Source organism: Nerophis ophidion, linkage group LG05, assembly GCF_033978795.1.
Source record: "Nerophis ophidion isolate RoL-2023_Sa linkage group LG05, RoL_Noph_v1.0, whole genome shotgun sequence".
Classification (NCBI taxonomy): domain Eukaryota; kingdom Metazoa; phylum Chordata; class Actinopteri; order Syngnathiformes; family Syngnathidae; genus Nerophis; species Nerophis ophidion.
The window spans coordinates 16197642-16211630 of record NC_084615.1 but is presented as its reverse complement, the minus strand read 5'-3'; the positions used below and the strand labels follow the sequence as shown (position 1 = coordinate 16211630).

Genomic DNA, 13989 nt, shown 5'->3' with positions numbered 1-13989 from the left:
GTATTATTTTATTATATAAGTACACTGTATAGGCGAACCCAGGACACTCGGCTACAGTACTCTCACCTGTTTTATGTCCCAGTTGACATTCCACTGCTTCATGTTGTTGTAGCGCCAGGTCTTCACCACGTCGCCCACGGCCAGGTCGATGCGGATCAGACGGTTAGGGGCAATGCCCAAGACCTCATCTTTACGACTACCTTTAAACCTGTTGGAGGGGGGGGGGGTGACACGTTTTATTCAGCTTCCTCTTTCTGCTGTCAAGGCCTTGCTTCATAAAGGAAAAACTGTTGAAAATGTTGAAAAGAGGCGTGAGACAGGACCTGACCACGATGTATGAGAGACCAAAGTCAGGAAGCGCCTGCCAGATCTGCAGGAAGCGTGTGACCGCATCTACCAACGAGAGCTGACCCACGTTCTGGTAGGCGTCCAGGATACGAGGCGCTAGCTGCAGGGTCGGAAAAGACGCAATGTCAGAATAAATGTATAGAAGTTTATCACGCAACTTTGTGTTCCCATGATTTCAGCTCGCCCTGCGAAGAAGACAAAAGCTGTCTTTCACCTTAGCAAGCAAAAGGCTTGTAAAACTCCACTGTCCGCGATGTGATACGACGTGGAGTTGTCGGTTTCTTTAATCTATTGACAGCCACAGGAAGACCTTGTCCTAACGTGAGATCTACAAAGTGGAGAGGGAGCAGGACCAGGCGGCTTTTCTTTGAACTATTTATGACCGAGTGCAACAGCTGTTTATGACCACCTCCCCTTAGGAGCAGCTGCCTAATGTAATGTGATGCAATGTAATCAGAAAAGGTCCGAATAAAAAAGGATGCGTTGAACTCCATCGTCAGAGCGGCGTGGTGACACTGTGAGAGGGTGCACTGAATCCTGTCTCTGTTTGATTTCGTTTGCTTTTTGTCTTCTTGTCAACCTGACACACAATGTTAAAATGTCATCACTTTTTGCTGCATATGGTTGGACTCTGTTCACATTTATGATTCGCTACTCTGGTGGGAAAATGAAAGAGATACAAAAGCCTTAAAGCAGTGACGTTGTAACGTTGTGTAAATGGCATTCTCCTCATGAGCTAAATTGAACTCTGTCTCTGCATGGTTCCTTGCTTCTTGTCTGATTAGTAGATGTCATGAGTGTTTGAACCTGACTACAGGCAGCCCAGTCTAGTACTCGCACTCTTTTACTACGAAGCCACGCTGTTGGAACACGTGGCCTGTCATTGTCTTGCTGAAATATGCAAAACAAATGGCTATAAAGACACTCTGCAACCTTGTGGACAGCCTTCCCAGAAGAGTTGAAGCTGTAATAGCTGCAAAAGGTCATATTGAACCCTATGGGTTAGGAATGGGATGGCACTTCAAGTTCATATGTGAGTCAAGGCAGGTGGCCAAATAGTTTTGGCAATATAGTGCTTTTTCAGACACTCAAAACACTTATTATTATTATTATTATTATTATTATCATTACTGTCGGATGTTAGAATAATCACACACACAACCTTAGTATGCTTAAAGTCCGTTGCTATAGTTATTAGCTATTGTGCTCAAACTGCATTTATTCTATCTGTGCAAGGACAACACTTCTTGTCCGAGAGGTGCCCTCAGCCGCAGATGTTATCTCTTTTTTAGCCCGCTAACAGCCAAGACCTCAAGGACCTCAACGAAGACAAGATGACAGCACGCAGACGAAACAAAAACAATGAAATCCAAAGGCCCAACACATTCTGTCACATATTGTGCGTACTGGACCTGCTTTGAATAATATATGTGACCACTCCTTTTAGAGGCGGACTCAGTAATGTTGACTATGGAACTCCTGAATAAATAGAGGGACGCGGGAGCTGAACCTTAGAGCTTAGGGCGAGACTGTGACTAAGTGTGCAGCTCCATGCGTTCTCCTCATGAGCTAAATTGAACTCTGTCTCTGCATGATTCTTTGCTTCTTGTCTGATTAATAGATGTCATCAATGTTTGAACCTAACACCAGGCAGGCCAGTAAGCTTCGGACCATTCCACAACATGAGCTCTTTCTTTTTCGGTATCCCCTTTTTGTGGGGCAGACTGGCTCGCACATGCATATGCACCCTTCGCCGTTGCCATTTTCTTACTCCAATTTGGAATCTTGCCTGCAGAGCCAGCTGACTTTTACCTGTTTAGTTTTGTACTTCTTATGGTAGCGCGGCGACACCAAGCTCTGGGTGTTGAAACTTTCTTCCGACGCTTTGGCGTTGCCGTGGAAACCGGAGCCCACGTCCTGCATGGCGAGGAAGGAGCGGATGCTGCGTATCTCGCTCTGGAAGCTGCTGTCCGCCAGGCTCGTGCCCTTGGAGGCCAGGCGGCAGGCGGCCATCCAGCGGGCGTACTGCTCCTCCTGCGGGGACAGGCGGGATGGCCGACAAATCGCTGAGAACGTCGGACGTGCGGCATGACCTTTGACCTCACATTTTCACAACGAAGATAGACTTCGCTCATTCCCTCGGGTGCTGGTATCAGGAGCTTGATGAGGAACTTCTGAGTTGCCATGCTGACCTCCGGTGCCACCTCACAGCCTACGTGCCAAAGTAATGACCATGAAGGTGGCATTCCAAATGTAAACACAGAACCCAAAATAAGTGTCACGTTGTACAAATGGTAAATAAAAAGAGAACACAATGATTTGCAAATCCTTTTCAACTTACTGTATTTCCTTGAATTGCCGCCGGGGCGCTAATTAATTTAAAACCTCTTCTCACTCCTGCGCTTACCTAAGGCATGCGGTAAAAGTAAGCATGCGCTAATTATTTTAAAACCTCTTCTCACTCCGGCACTTACTTAAGGCATGCAGTAAAAATTTGATTGTGATGTAAGGATACCATCATGAAAAGCGCATTTCATAAAAAAAAACGTTATTATGGTCTTACCTTTACTTATAAATGAAGTCCATGCCAGCTCCTTCTGATCAAAAGCATCGATAACTTGTTTATAGAAGTCTTCCTTATCTTTCTTCAGTTTTAAATGTCTCTCTGTCTCGACCTTTATTACCTCCTCTAGCACATATCACGTCACTCATTTCACTTCTTCTGCAGCCGAGTAGTCGCAAGAAGGATCACTGGCGCCCTCTACCACCAGGAGGCGGGAGTCATTTAATGACTCATATTTGACACACGCAGCTACGGTATTGTGACGGTCTCAAGCCGTCGTCTTGCGGGTTCCCAGGACCACCAAGGAAGGACATGGCTTGAGCAGTTTGACTTTGTTTATTTTTCAATAAAACCTCTGTCCAGGTCGCTCTTCCGCACCTCCTCTCCGCTCGCTCGCCACCATCTTGGGCCGGGCTCCAGCGTACCCTGCCTGTCTGTCGGACCATCGGATCCACAGGTATATTAATAAAACATAGCTGCTTACTGTTCTTTTCAGCATACCGATTCAATAGCTTGGACCTTAAATGCTACTGAATAACTCTTAATCTTCTTCCCTTTATGCGATTTCAAATTACCGGTATTGAAATCAGCCTCCTCCATTTTGAAAATGATGACAGGTGAAGTGTCACTCGTGACGTCACAAGTTTGACACGGCGGTAATACTAAGCATGCGCTAATTATTTTGCGAAGTGAGTTCAACCCGGCAGTAATTCAAGGCAGGTGCATACTATATACCCGGCGGCAATTCAAGGAAATACGGTATATTTAATTGAATAAACTGCAACGACAAGATATTTACCGTTCAAACTGGTTATTTTTTGCAAATATTAGCTCATTTGGAATTTGATGCCTGCAACATTTTTCAAAAAAGCTGGCACAAGTGGCAAAAAAGACTGAGACAAGTTGCGGGATGCTCATCAAACACTTATTTGGAACATCCCAGGCTAATTGGGAACAGGTGGGTGCCATGATTGGGTATAAAAGCAGCTTTCATGAAATGCTCACTCGTTCACAAACAAGGACGGGGCGAGGGTCACCACTTTGTCAACAAATGCCTGAGCAAATTGTTGAAGAACAACATTTCTCAAGCAGCTATTGCAAGGAATTTAGAGATTTCACCATCTAAGCTGCGTAATGTCATCAAAAAGTTTCAGAGAATGTGAAGAAATCACTGCACGTAAGCCATGATATTACGCAGATTCCATACCTCAGGCGGTACTGCATCAAAAAGCCACATCGGTGTGTAAAGGATATCACCACATGGGCTCGGGAACACTTCAGAAAACCACCGTCAGAAACTAAGGTTGGTCGCTACATCTGTCAGTGCAAGTTAAAACTCTACTATGAAAGCCAAAGCCGTTTATCAACAGCGCAAGTTAAAACTCTACTATGCAAAGCCAAAGCCATTTATCAACAACACCCAGAAACGCTTTGCTGGGCCCGAGCTCATCTAAGATGGATTGATGCAAAATGGAAGAGTATTGTGTGGTCTGATGAGTCCACATTTCAAAATGTGTACGTTGTGTCCTCCGGACCGATTAAAAGAACAATGTAGATTGTTCTTAAAAGGTGATGGTATGGGGGTGTGTTAGTGCCCAAGGCATGGGTAACTTACACATCTGTGAAGGCCCCATTAATGCTGAAAGGTACATATGTTGCCATCCAAGCAACGTTATCATGGACGCCCCTGCTTATTTCAGCAAGACGATGCCAAGCCACGTGTTACAACAGTATGGCCTCATAGTAAAAGAGTGCGGGTACTAGACTGGCCTGCCTGTAGTCCATTGAAGGCTACAATATTAGAAGGGAGACTGTTGAACAACTTAAGCTGTACATCAAGCAAGAATAAGAAATAATTCCACTTCAAAAATGTGTCTCCTCAGTTCCCAAACCTTTACTGAGTGTTGTTAAAAGGAAAGGCCATGTAACACACTGGTAAAAATGCCTTTTTTGCAATGTGCTGCTGCCATAACATTCCAAGCTCATGATTATTTGCAACAAAAATATATATTAAAGGCCTACTGAAAGCCACTACTACCGACCATGCAGTCTGATAGTTTATATATCAATGATGAAATATTAACATTGCAACACATGCCAATACGGCCTTTTTAGTTTACTAAATTGCAATTATTAAATTTCCCGCGAGGTATCCTGTTGAAAACGTTGCGGAATGATGACGCTTATGTTGACGCGTACTTGTGACGTTATTAGTTGGAGCGGACATTTCAGCCCAGCACCACACACGGCTAAAATTCGTCTCTTTTCATCGCGTAATTACACAGTATTTTGGACATCTGTGTTGCTGAATCTTTTGCAATTTGTTCAATTAATAATGGATACGTCAAAGAAGAATGCTGTTGGTGGAAAGCGGTGGATTGCAGCTGCCTTTAGCAACCGAAACACAGCCGGTGTTGGGGCGGCATAGCTCGGTTGGTAGGGCGGCCGTGCCGGCAACTTGAGGGTTACAGGTTCGATTCCCGCTTCCGCCATCCTAGTCACTGCCGTTGTGTCCTTGGGCAAGACACTTTACCCACCTGCTCCCAGTGCCACCCACACTGGTTTAAATGTAACTTAGATATTGGGTTTCACTATGTAAAAGCGCTTTGAGTCACTAGAGAAAGGCGCTATATAAATATAATTCACTTCACTTGTTGTGAAGCTTTAACACAGAGCGGTCAAGCGAACATGTTTCTCTACGTCAACCAGCAAGTTTTTGGATGGGAATATTGTGATATTAAGTCGGCTCTTACCGGAGACTTCAGTGGAATATGCGACCTCCTCCTGCAGCTCAAAAAGACAGCTGTGATCTTGGCTCCTCAGCTTTTCTCAGAGACACTGGCGTTCACCGCAGCCATCCGACTTCCAGGTATGACTTTATAATCTCACTAAAACACTATTAACACAATAAGCAGATAAGGGATTTTCGAGAATGATCCTAATAAATGTGTTTAAGCGAACATGTTTCTCTACATCAACCAGCAAGTTTTTGGATGGGAATATTGTGATATTAAGTCGGCTCTTACCGGAGACTTCAGTGGAATATGCGACCTCCTCCTGCAGCTCAAAAAGGCAGCTGTGATCTTGGCTCCTCGGCTTTTCTCAGAGACACTGGCGTTCACCGCAGCCATCCGACTTTCAGGTATGACTTTATCATCTCACTAAAACACTATTAACACCATAAGCAGATAAGGGATTTTCCAGAATTATCCTAATAAATGTGTGTAATTACATCTGAATAGCTGGAACCGTGGAACTGTGGCCTTATTTTTTTTTTTTTTTTAGTGCTTCACTCTAACTTTCCTCATCCACAAATCTTTCATCCTTGCTCAAATTAATGGGGAAATCGTCGCTTTCTCGGTCCGAATAGCTCTTGCTGCTGGAGCTCCACAACCCGTGACGTCACGCGCACATCGTTTGCTACTTCCAGTAAAAGCAAGACTTTTTTATTAGCGACCAAAAGTTGCGAACCTTATCGTCTATGTTCTCTACTAAATCCTTTCAGCAAAAATATGGCAATATTACGAAATGATCAATTATGACACATAGAATAGACCTGCTATCCCCGTTTAAATAAGAAAATCTCATTTCAGTAGGCCTTGAAATATCTTATATTTGAAGGCAATTCAATTGAATATAAGTTGAAAAGGATTAGCAAATCATTGTATTCTCTTTTTATTTAGCATTTACACAAGGTGACAACTGCACTGCTTTTAGCTTTTGTTCTTGACTTGGTTCACATGTGGACTTTCTGTACCTTTGAGGTTAATCTGTTGGATGGGCTCTCCAATGCTTTCCTCTTTGCTCTTGAAATAAGAGATGCCGCTGTCCTGGAATTTGAACCAGTACTGCTTGTATCCTTTCAGAGTCAACCTCCTCGGCCTGAAACATCAACATGACACATCATCAACGCTTCGTCCGTCAAAGAGAGAACTTGTCTCAAACAGAACCTGAAGATCTTCAGATAATCGCTGAGCTCGGGCGCGGTCATGTTGTCCTGCAAGTGGAACAGAGTCTTTATTCTCATTCTGATGTGCTCAGAAGGAGATGGAAGACATTAAAACTGCGCGTCTGACCAGCATCTCCGAGGCCGAGCTGCCCTCGCCCTCCATCTTCACTTCCAGAGACTGGAGTGCCAAGTCCAGGTCGTCCATGGCTGCGGACGAGCCGGTGGTCTGGGGTTCTGACTGGGACACCTTGCTAATGTGGTACTGCGGGCGGAAGGATGTTTTTAGCGCCGCGCCAGGTCGCTAAATCCTGAAACCGCGTTCACGTGGATACCTGCAGAGCTCCAAATAGCATCATCTCCTCCTCCGTGCAGTCGATATCTTCCAGAAGAATGGCCCAGCGAGCCTGCTCGTAAAGCTGGGTCAGACGCACCGGGTCGTACTGAAACCAGACCAGGACAACACAGTGAGTACACCAGCAGCCCAGTCAAAATCTACTTTTACCTTGAAAATCATTTTTGTCTTGAACATCAACTTCTACCTTGAAAATCATTTTTTTCTTGGAAAATCATTTTTTCCCTTGAAAATCATTTTTTTCATTGAAAATCATTTTTGTTGCGAAAATCAACTTTTACCTTGAAAATTATTTTTTTCATTGAAAATCTTTTTTTGTCTTGAAAATCAACTTTGACCTTGAAAATATTTTTTTTCTTGGAAAATCATTTTTTCCCTTGAAAATAAGTTTTTTCGTTGAAAATCATTTTTGTCTTGAAAATAAACTTTTACCTTGAAAATCATTTTTTCATTGAAAATCTTTTTTTGTCTTGAAAATCTACTTTTATCTTGAAAATAATTATTTTCATTGAAAATCTATTTTTGTCTTGAAAATCAACTTTTACCTTGCAAATCTTTTTTTTCTTGGAAAATCATTTTTTCCCTTGAAAATAATTGTTTTCATTGAAAATCATTTTTGTCTTGAAAATCAACTTTTACGTTGAAAATAATTTTTTTCATTGAAAATATTTTTTGTCTTGAAAATCAACTTTTACCTTGAAAATAATTTTTTTCATTGAAAATAATTTTTTAAATTGAAAATCTATATTTGTCTTGAAAATCATTTTTCGTCTTGAAAATTAACTTTTACCTTGAAAATAATTTTTGTCATGAAATCATTTTTTGTCATGAAAATCAACTTTTACCTTGAAAATATTTTTTGTCTTGGAAAATCATTTTTTCCCTTGAAAATCATTTTTTTCATTGAAAATCATTTTTGTCTTGAAAATCAACTTTGACCTTGAAAATCTTTTTTTTCTTGGAAAATCATTTTGTCCCTTGAAAATAAGTTTTTTCATTGAAAATCATTTTTTTCTTGAAAATCAACTTTTACCTTGAAAATAATTTTTTCATTGAAAATCTTTTTTTGTCTTGAAAATCAACTTTTATCTTGAAAATAATTATTTTCATTGAAAATCTATTTTTTTCTTGAAAATCAACTTTTACCTTGAAAATCTTTTTTTTCTTGGAAAATAATTTTTTCCCTTGAAAATAAATTTTTCATTGAAAATCATTTTTGTCTTGAAAATCAACTTTTAACTTGAAAATAATTTTTTTCATTGAAAATATTTTTTTGTCTTGAAAATCAACCTTTACCTTGAAAATAATTTTTTGTCTTGAAAATCTATTTTTGTCTTGAAAATAATTTTTTGTCTTGAAAATTAACTTTTACCTTGAAAATCATTTTTGTCATGAAAATCAACTTTTACCTTGAAAATATTTTTTGTCTTGGGAAATCATTTTTTCCCGTGAAAATCATTTTTTTCATTGAAAATCAACTTTTACCTTGAAAATCAACTTTTACCTTGAAAATCATTTTTTTCATTGAAAATCTTTTTTTGGCCTTGAAAATCAACTTTTACCTTGAAGATCTTTTTTTTCTTGGAAAATCATTTTTTCCCTTGAAAATCTTTTTTTTCATTGAAAATCTATTTTTGTCTTGAAAATCTACTTTTACCTTGAAAATCTTTTTTTTCTTGAAAAAAAATCATTTTTTCCCTTGAAAATAAATTTTTTCATTGAAAATCTTTTTTGTCTTGAAAATCAACTTTTACCTTGAAAACATTGTTTTCATTGAAAATCTTTTGTCTTGAAAATCAACTTTTACCTTGAAAATCATTTTTTCTTGGAAAATCATTTTTTCCCTTGAAAATATTTTTTTTAATTGAAAATCATTTTTGTCTTGAAAATCAACTTTTACCGTGAAAATCTTTTTTTTCTTGGAAAATCATTTTTTCCCTTGAAAATCATTTTTGTCTTGAAAATCAACATTTACCTTGAAAATATTTTTTTTCATTGATAATCTATTTTTGTCTTGAAAATCTATTTTTACCTTGAAAATATTTTTTTTCTTGGAAATTCATTTTTTCCCTTGAAAATAATTTTTTTCATTGAAAATCACTTTTGTCTTGAAAATCAACTTTTACCATGAAAATATTTTTTTTTCTTTGAAAATATTTTTTTCCCTTGAAAATCCTTTTTTCCTTGGAAAATAATGTTTTCCCTTGAAAATAATTTTTTTCATTGAAAATCATTTTTGTCTTGAAAATCAACTTTTACCTTGAAAATAATTTTTTTCATTGAAAATCATCTTTTGTCTTGAAAATCATTTTTTGTCTTGAAAATTAACTTTTACCTTGAAAATCATTTTTGTCATGAAATCATTTTTCGTCATGAAAATCAACTTTTACCTTGAAAATATCTTTTGTCTTCGAAAATAATTTTTTCCCTTGAAAATCATTTTTTTCATTGAAAATCATTTTTGTCTTGAAAATCAACTTTTACCTTGAAAATAATTTTTTTCATTGAAAATCTTTTTTTGTCTTGAAAATCAACTTTTACCTTGGAAACCATTTTTTTGTTGGAAAATCATTTTTTCCCTTGAAAATATTTTTTTTCATTGAAAATCATTTTTGTCTTGAAAATCAACTTTTACCGTGAAAATATTTTTTTACTTGGAAAATCATTTTTTCCTTTGAAAATCTTTTTTTTCATTGAAAATCATTTTTGTCTTGAAAATCAACTTTTACCTTGAAAATCATTTTTTTCATTGAAAATCATTTTTGTCTTGACAATCAACTTTTACCGTGAAAATCTTTTTTTTCTTGGAAAATCCTTTTTTCCCCTTGAAAATCTTTTTTTTCATTGAAAATCATTTTTGTCTTGAAAATCAACTTTTACATTGAAAATAATTTTTTTCATTGAAAATCTTTTTTTGTCTTGAAAATCAACTTTTACCTTGAAAATCTTTTTTTTCTTGGAAAATCATTTTTTCGCTTGAAAATATTTTTTTTCATTGAAAATCATTTTTGTCTTGAAAATCAACTTTTACCGTGAAAATATTTTTTTACATGGAAAATAATTTTTTCCCTTGAAAATCTTTTTTTTCATTGAAAATCATTTTTTCTTGGAAAATCTTTTTTTCCCTTGAAAATCATTTTTTTCATTGAAAATCATTTTTGTCTTGACAATCAACTTTTACCGTGAAAATCTTTTTTTTCTTGGAAAATCCTTTTTTCCCCTTGAAAATCATTTTTTTCATTGAAAATCATTTTTGTCTTGAAAATCAACTTTTACCTTGAAAATAATTTTTTTCATTGAAAATCTTTTTTTGTCTTGAAAATCAACTTTTACCTTGAAAATCTTTTTTTTCTTGGAAAATCATTTTTTCCCTTGAAAATATTTTTTTCATCGAAAATCATTTTTGTCTTGAAAATCAACTTTTACCGTGAAAATATTTTTTTACTTGAAAAATCATTTTTTCCCTTGAAAATCATTTTTATCATTGAAAATCATTTTTGTCTTGAAAATCAACTTTTACCTCGAAAATATTTTTTTACTTGGAAAATGATTTTTTCCCTTGAAAATCAACTTTTAACTCAAAAATATTTTTTTTTATTGAAAATCTATTTTTGTCTTGAAAATCAACTTTTACCTTGAAAATCTTTTTTTCTTGGAAAATCATTTTTTCCCTTGAAAATCATTTTTTTCATTGAAAATCATTTTTGTGTTGAAAATCAACTTTTACCTTGAAAATCTTTTTTTTTCTTTGATAATCATTTTTTCCCTTGAAAATCATTTTTTTCATTGAAAATCATTTTTGTGTTGAAAATCAACTTTTACCTTGAAAATATTTTTTTACTTGGAAAATGATTTTTTCCCTTGAAAATCAACTTTTAACTCAAAAATATATTTTTTTATTGAAAATCTATTTTTGTCTTGAAAATCAACTTTTACCTTGAAAATCTTTTTTTTTTGGAAAATCATTTTTTCCCTTGAAAATCATTTTTTTCATCGAAAATCATTTTTGTCTTGAAAATCAACTTTTACCTTGAAAATCTTTTTTTTTCTTTGAAAATCATTTTTGTGTTGAAAATCAACTTTTACCTTGAAAATATTTTTTTTCATTGAAAATCTATTTTTGTCCTGAAAATCAACTTTTACCTTGAAAATCTTTTTTTTTCTTGAAAAATCTTTTTTTCCCTTGAAAATCTTTTTTTTCTTTGAAAATCATTTTTGTTTTGAAAATCAACTTTTACCTTGAAAATAATTTTTTTCATTGAAAATCTTTTTTTGTCTTGAAAATCAACTTTTACCTTGAAAACAATTTTTTTCATTGAAAATCTTTTTTTTGTCTTCAAAATCAACTTATACCTTGAAAATCATTTTTTCCTTGAAATTAATTTTTTGTCTTGAAAATCAACTTTTACCTTGAAAATATTTTTTTCATTGAAAATAATTTTTTAAATTGAAAATCTATATTTGTCTTGAAAATCATTTTTCGTCTTGAAAATTAACTTTTACCTTGAAAATAATTTTTGTCATGAAATCATTTTTTGTCATGAAAATCAACTTTTACCTTGAAAATATTTTTTGTCTTGGAAAATCATTTTTTCCCTTGAAAATCATTTTTTTCATTGAAAATCATTTTTGTCTTGAAAATCAACTTTGACCTTGAAAATCTTTTTTTTCTTGGAAAATCATTTTGTCCCTTGAAAATAAGTTTTTTCATTGAAAATCATTTTTGTCTTGAAAATCAACTTTTACCTTGAAAATAATTTTTTCATTGAAAATCTTTTTTTGTCTTGAAAATCAACTTTTATCTTGAAAATAATTATTTTCATTGAAAATCTATTTTTTTCTTGAAAATCAACTTTTACCTTGAAAATCTTTTTTTTCTTGGAAAATAATTTTTTCCCTTGAAAATAAATTTTTCATTGAAAATCATTTTTGTCTTGAAAATCAACTTTTACCTTGAAAATAATTTTTTTCATTGAAAATATTTTTTTGTCTTGAAAATCAACCTTTACCTTGAAAATAATTTTTTGTCTTGAAAATCTATTTTTGTCTTGAAAATAATTTTTTGTCTTGAAAATTAACTTTTACCTTGAAAATCATTTTTGTCATGAAAATCAACTTTTACCTTGAAAATATTTTTTGTCTTGGGAAATCATTTTTTCCCGTGAAAATCATTTTTTTCATTGAAAATCATTTTTGTCTTGAAAATCAACTTTTACCTTGAAAATCAACTTTTACCTTGAAAATCATTTTTTTCATTGAAAATCTTTTTTTGGCCTTGAAAATCAACTTTTACCTTGAAGATCTTTTTTTTCTTGGAAAATCATTTTTTCCCTTGAAAATCTTTTTTTTCATTGAAAATCTATTTTTGTCTTGAAAATCTACTTTTACCTTGAAAATCTTTTTTTTCTTGAAAAAAAATCATTTTTTCCCTTGAAAATAAATTTTTTCATTGAAAATCTTTTTTGTCTTGAAAATCAACTTTTACCTTGAAAACATTGTTTTCATTGAAAATCTTTTGTCTTGAAAATCAACTTTTACCTTGAAAATCATTTTTTCTTGGAAAATCATTTTTTCCCTTGAAAATATTTTTTTTAATTGAAAATCATTTTTGTCTTGAAAATCAACTTTTACCGTGAAAATCTTTTTTTTCTTGGAAAATCATTTTTTCCCTTGAAAATCATTTTTGTCTTGAAAATCAACATTTACCTTGAAAATATTTTTTTTCATTGATAATCTATTTTTGTCTTGAAAATCTATTTTTACCTTGAAAATATTTTTTTTCTTGGAAATTCATTTTTTCCCTTGAAAATAATTTTTTTCATTGAAAATCACTTTTGTCTTGAAAATCAACTTTTACCATGAAAATATTTTTTTTTCTTTGAAAATATTTTTTTCCCTTGAAAATCCTTTTTTCCTTGGAAAATAATGTTTTCCCTTGAAAATAATTTTTTTCATTGAAAATCATTTTTGTCTTGAAAATCAACTTTTACCTTGAAAATAATTTTTTTCATTGAAAATCATCTTTTGTCTTGAAAATCATTTTTTGTCTTGAAAATTAACTTTTACCTTGAAAATCATTTTTGTCATGAAATCATTTTTCGTCATGAAAATCAACTTTTACCTTGAAAATATCTTTTGTCTTCGAAAATAATTTTTTCCCTTGAAAATCATTTTTTTCATTGAAAATCATTTTTGTCTTGAAAATCAACTTTTACCTTGAAAATAATTTTTTTCATTGAAAATCTTTTTTTGTCTTGAAAATCAACTTTTACTTTGGAAACCATTTTTTTGTTGGAAAATCATTTTTTCCCTTGAAAATATTTTTTTTCATTGAAAATCATTTTTGTCTTGAAAATCAACTTTTACCGTGAAAATATTTTTTTACTTGGAAAATCATTTTTTCCCTTGAAAATCTTTTTTTTCATTGAAAATCATTTTTGTCTTGAAAATCAACTTTTACCTTGAAAATCATTTTTTTCATTGAAAATCATTTTTGTCTTGACAATCAACTTTTACCGTGAAAATCTTTTCTTGGAAAATCCTTTTTTCCCCTTGAAAATCTTTTTTTTCATTGAAAATCATTTTTGTCTTGAAAATCAACTTTTACATTGAAAATAATTTTTTTCATTGAAAATCTTTTTTTGTCTTGAAAATCAACTTTTACTTTGAAAATCTTTTTTTTCTTGGAAAATCATTTTTTCCCTTGAAAATATTTTTTTTCATTGAAAATCATTTTTGTCTTGAAAATCAACTTTTACTGTGAAAATATTTTTTTAC

At 33.7% G+C, this 13989-nt stretch overlaps 1 protein-coding gene across 1 annotated transcript in view; it reads right to left on the bottom strand.

Moving 5' to 3' along the window:
• fermt3b (FERM domain containing kindlin 3b) overlaps positions 1-13989 on the bottom strand; it is a 47021-nt gene that overhangs the window by 4677 nt on the left and 28355 nt on the right. Inside the window, exons 7-14 of the mRNA XM_061900189.1 lie at positions 7193-7300; positions 6988-7122; positions 6862-6908; positions 6669-6793; positions 2454-2560; positions 2161-2382; positions 324-448; positions 67-208 (exon numbers count right to left, since the gene is read on the bottom strand). Of these exons, the coding sequence (XP_061756173.1) occupies positions 67-208; positions 324-448; positions 2161-2382; positions 2454-2560; positions 6669-6793; positions 6862-6908; positions 6988-7122; positions 7193-7300 (1011 nt within the window). The remainder of the gene's footprint in view (positions 1-66; positions 209-323; positions 449-2160; positions 2383-2453; positions 2561-6668; positions 6794-6861; positions 6909-6987; positions 7123-7192; positions 7301-13989) is intronic.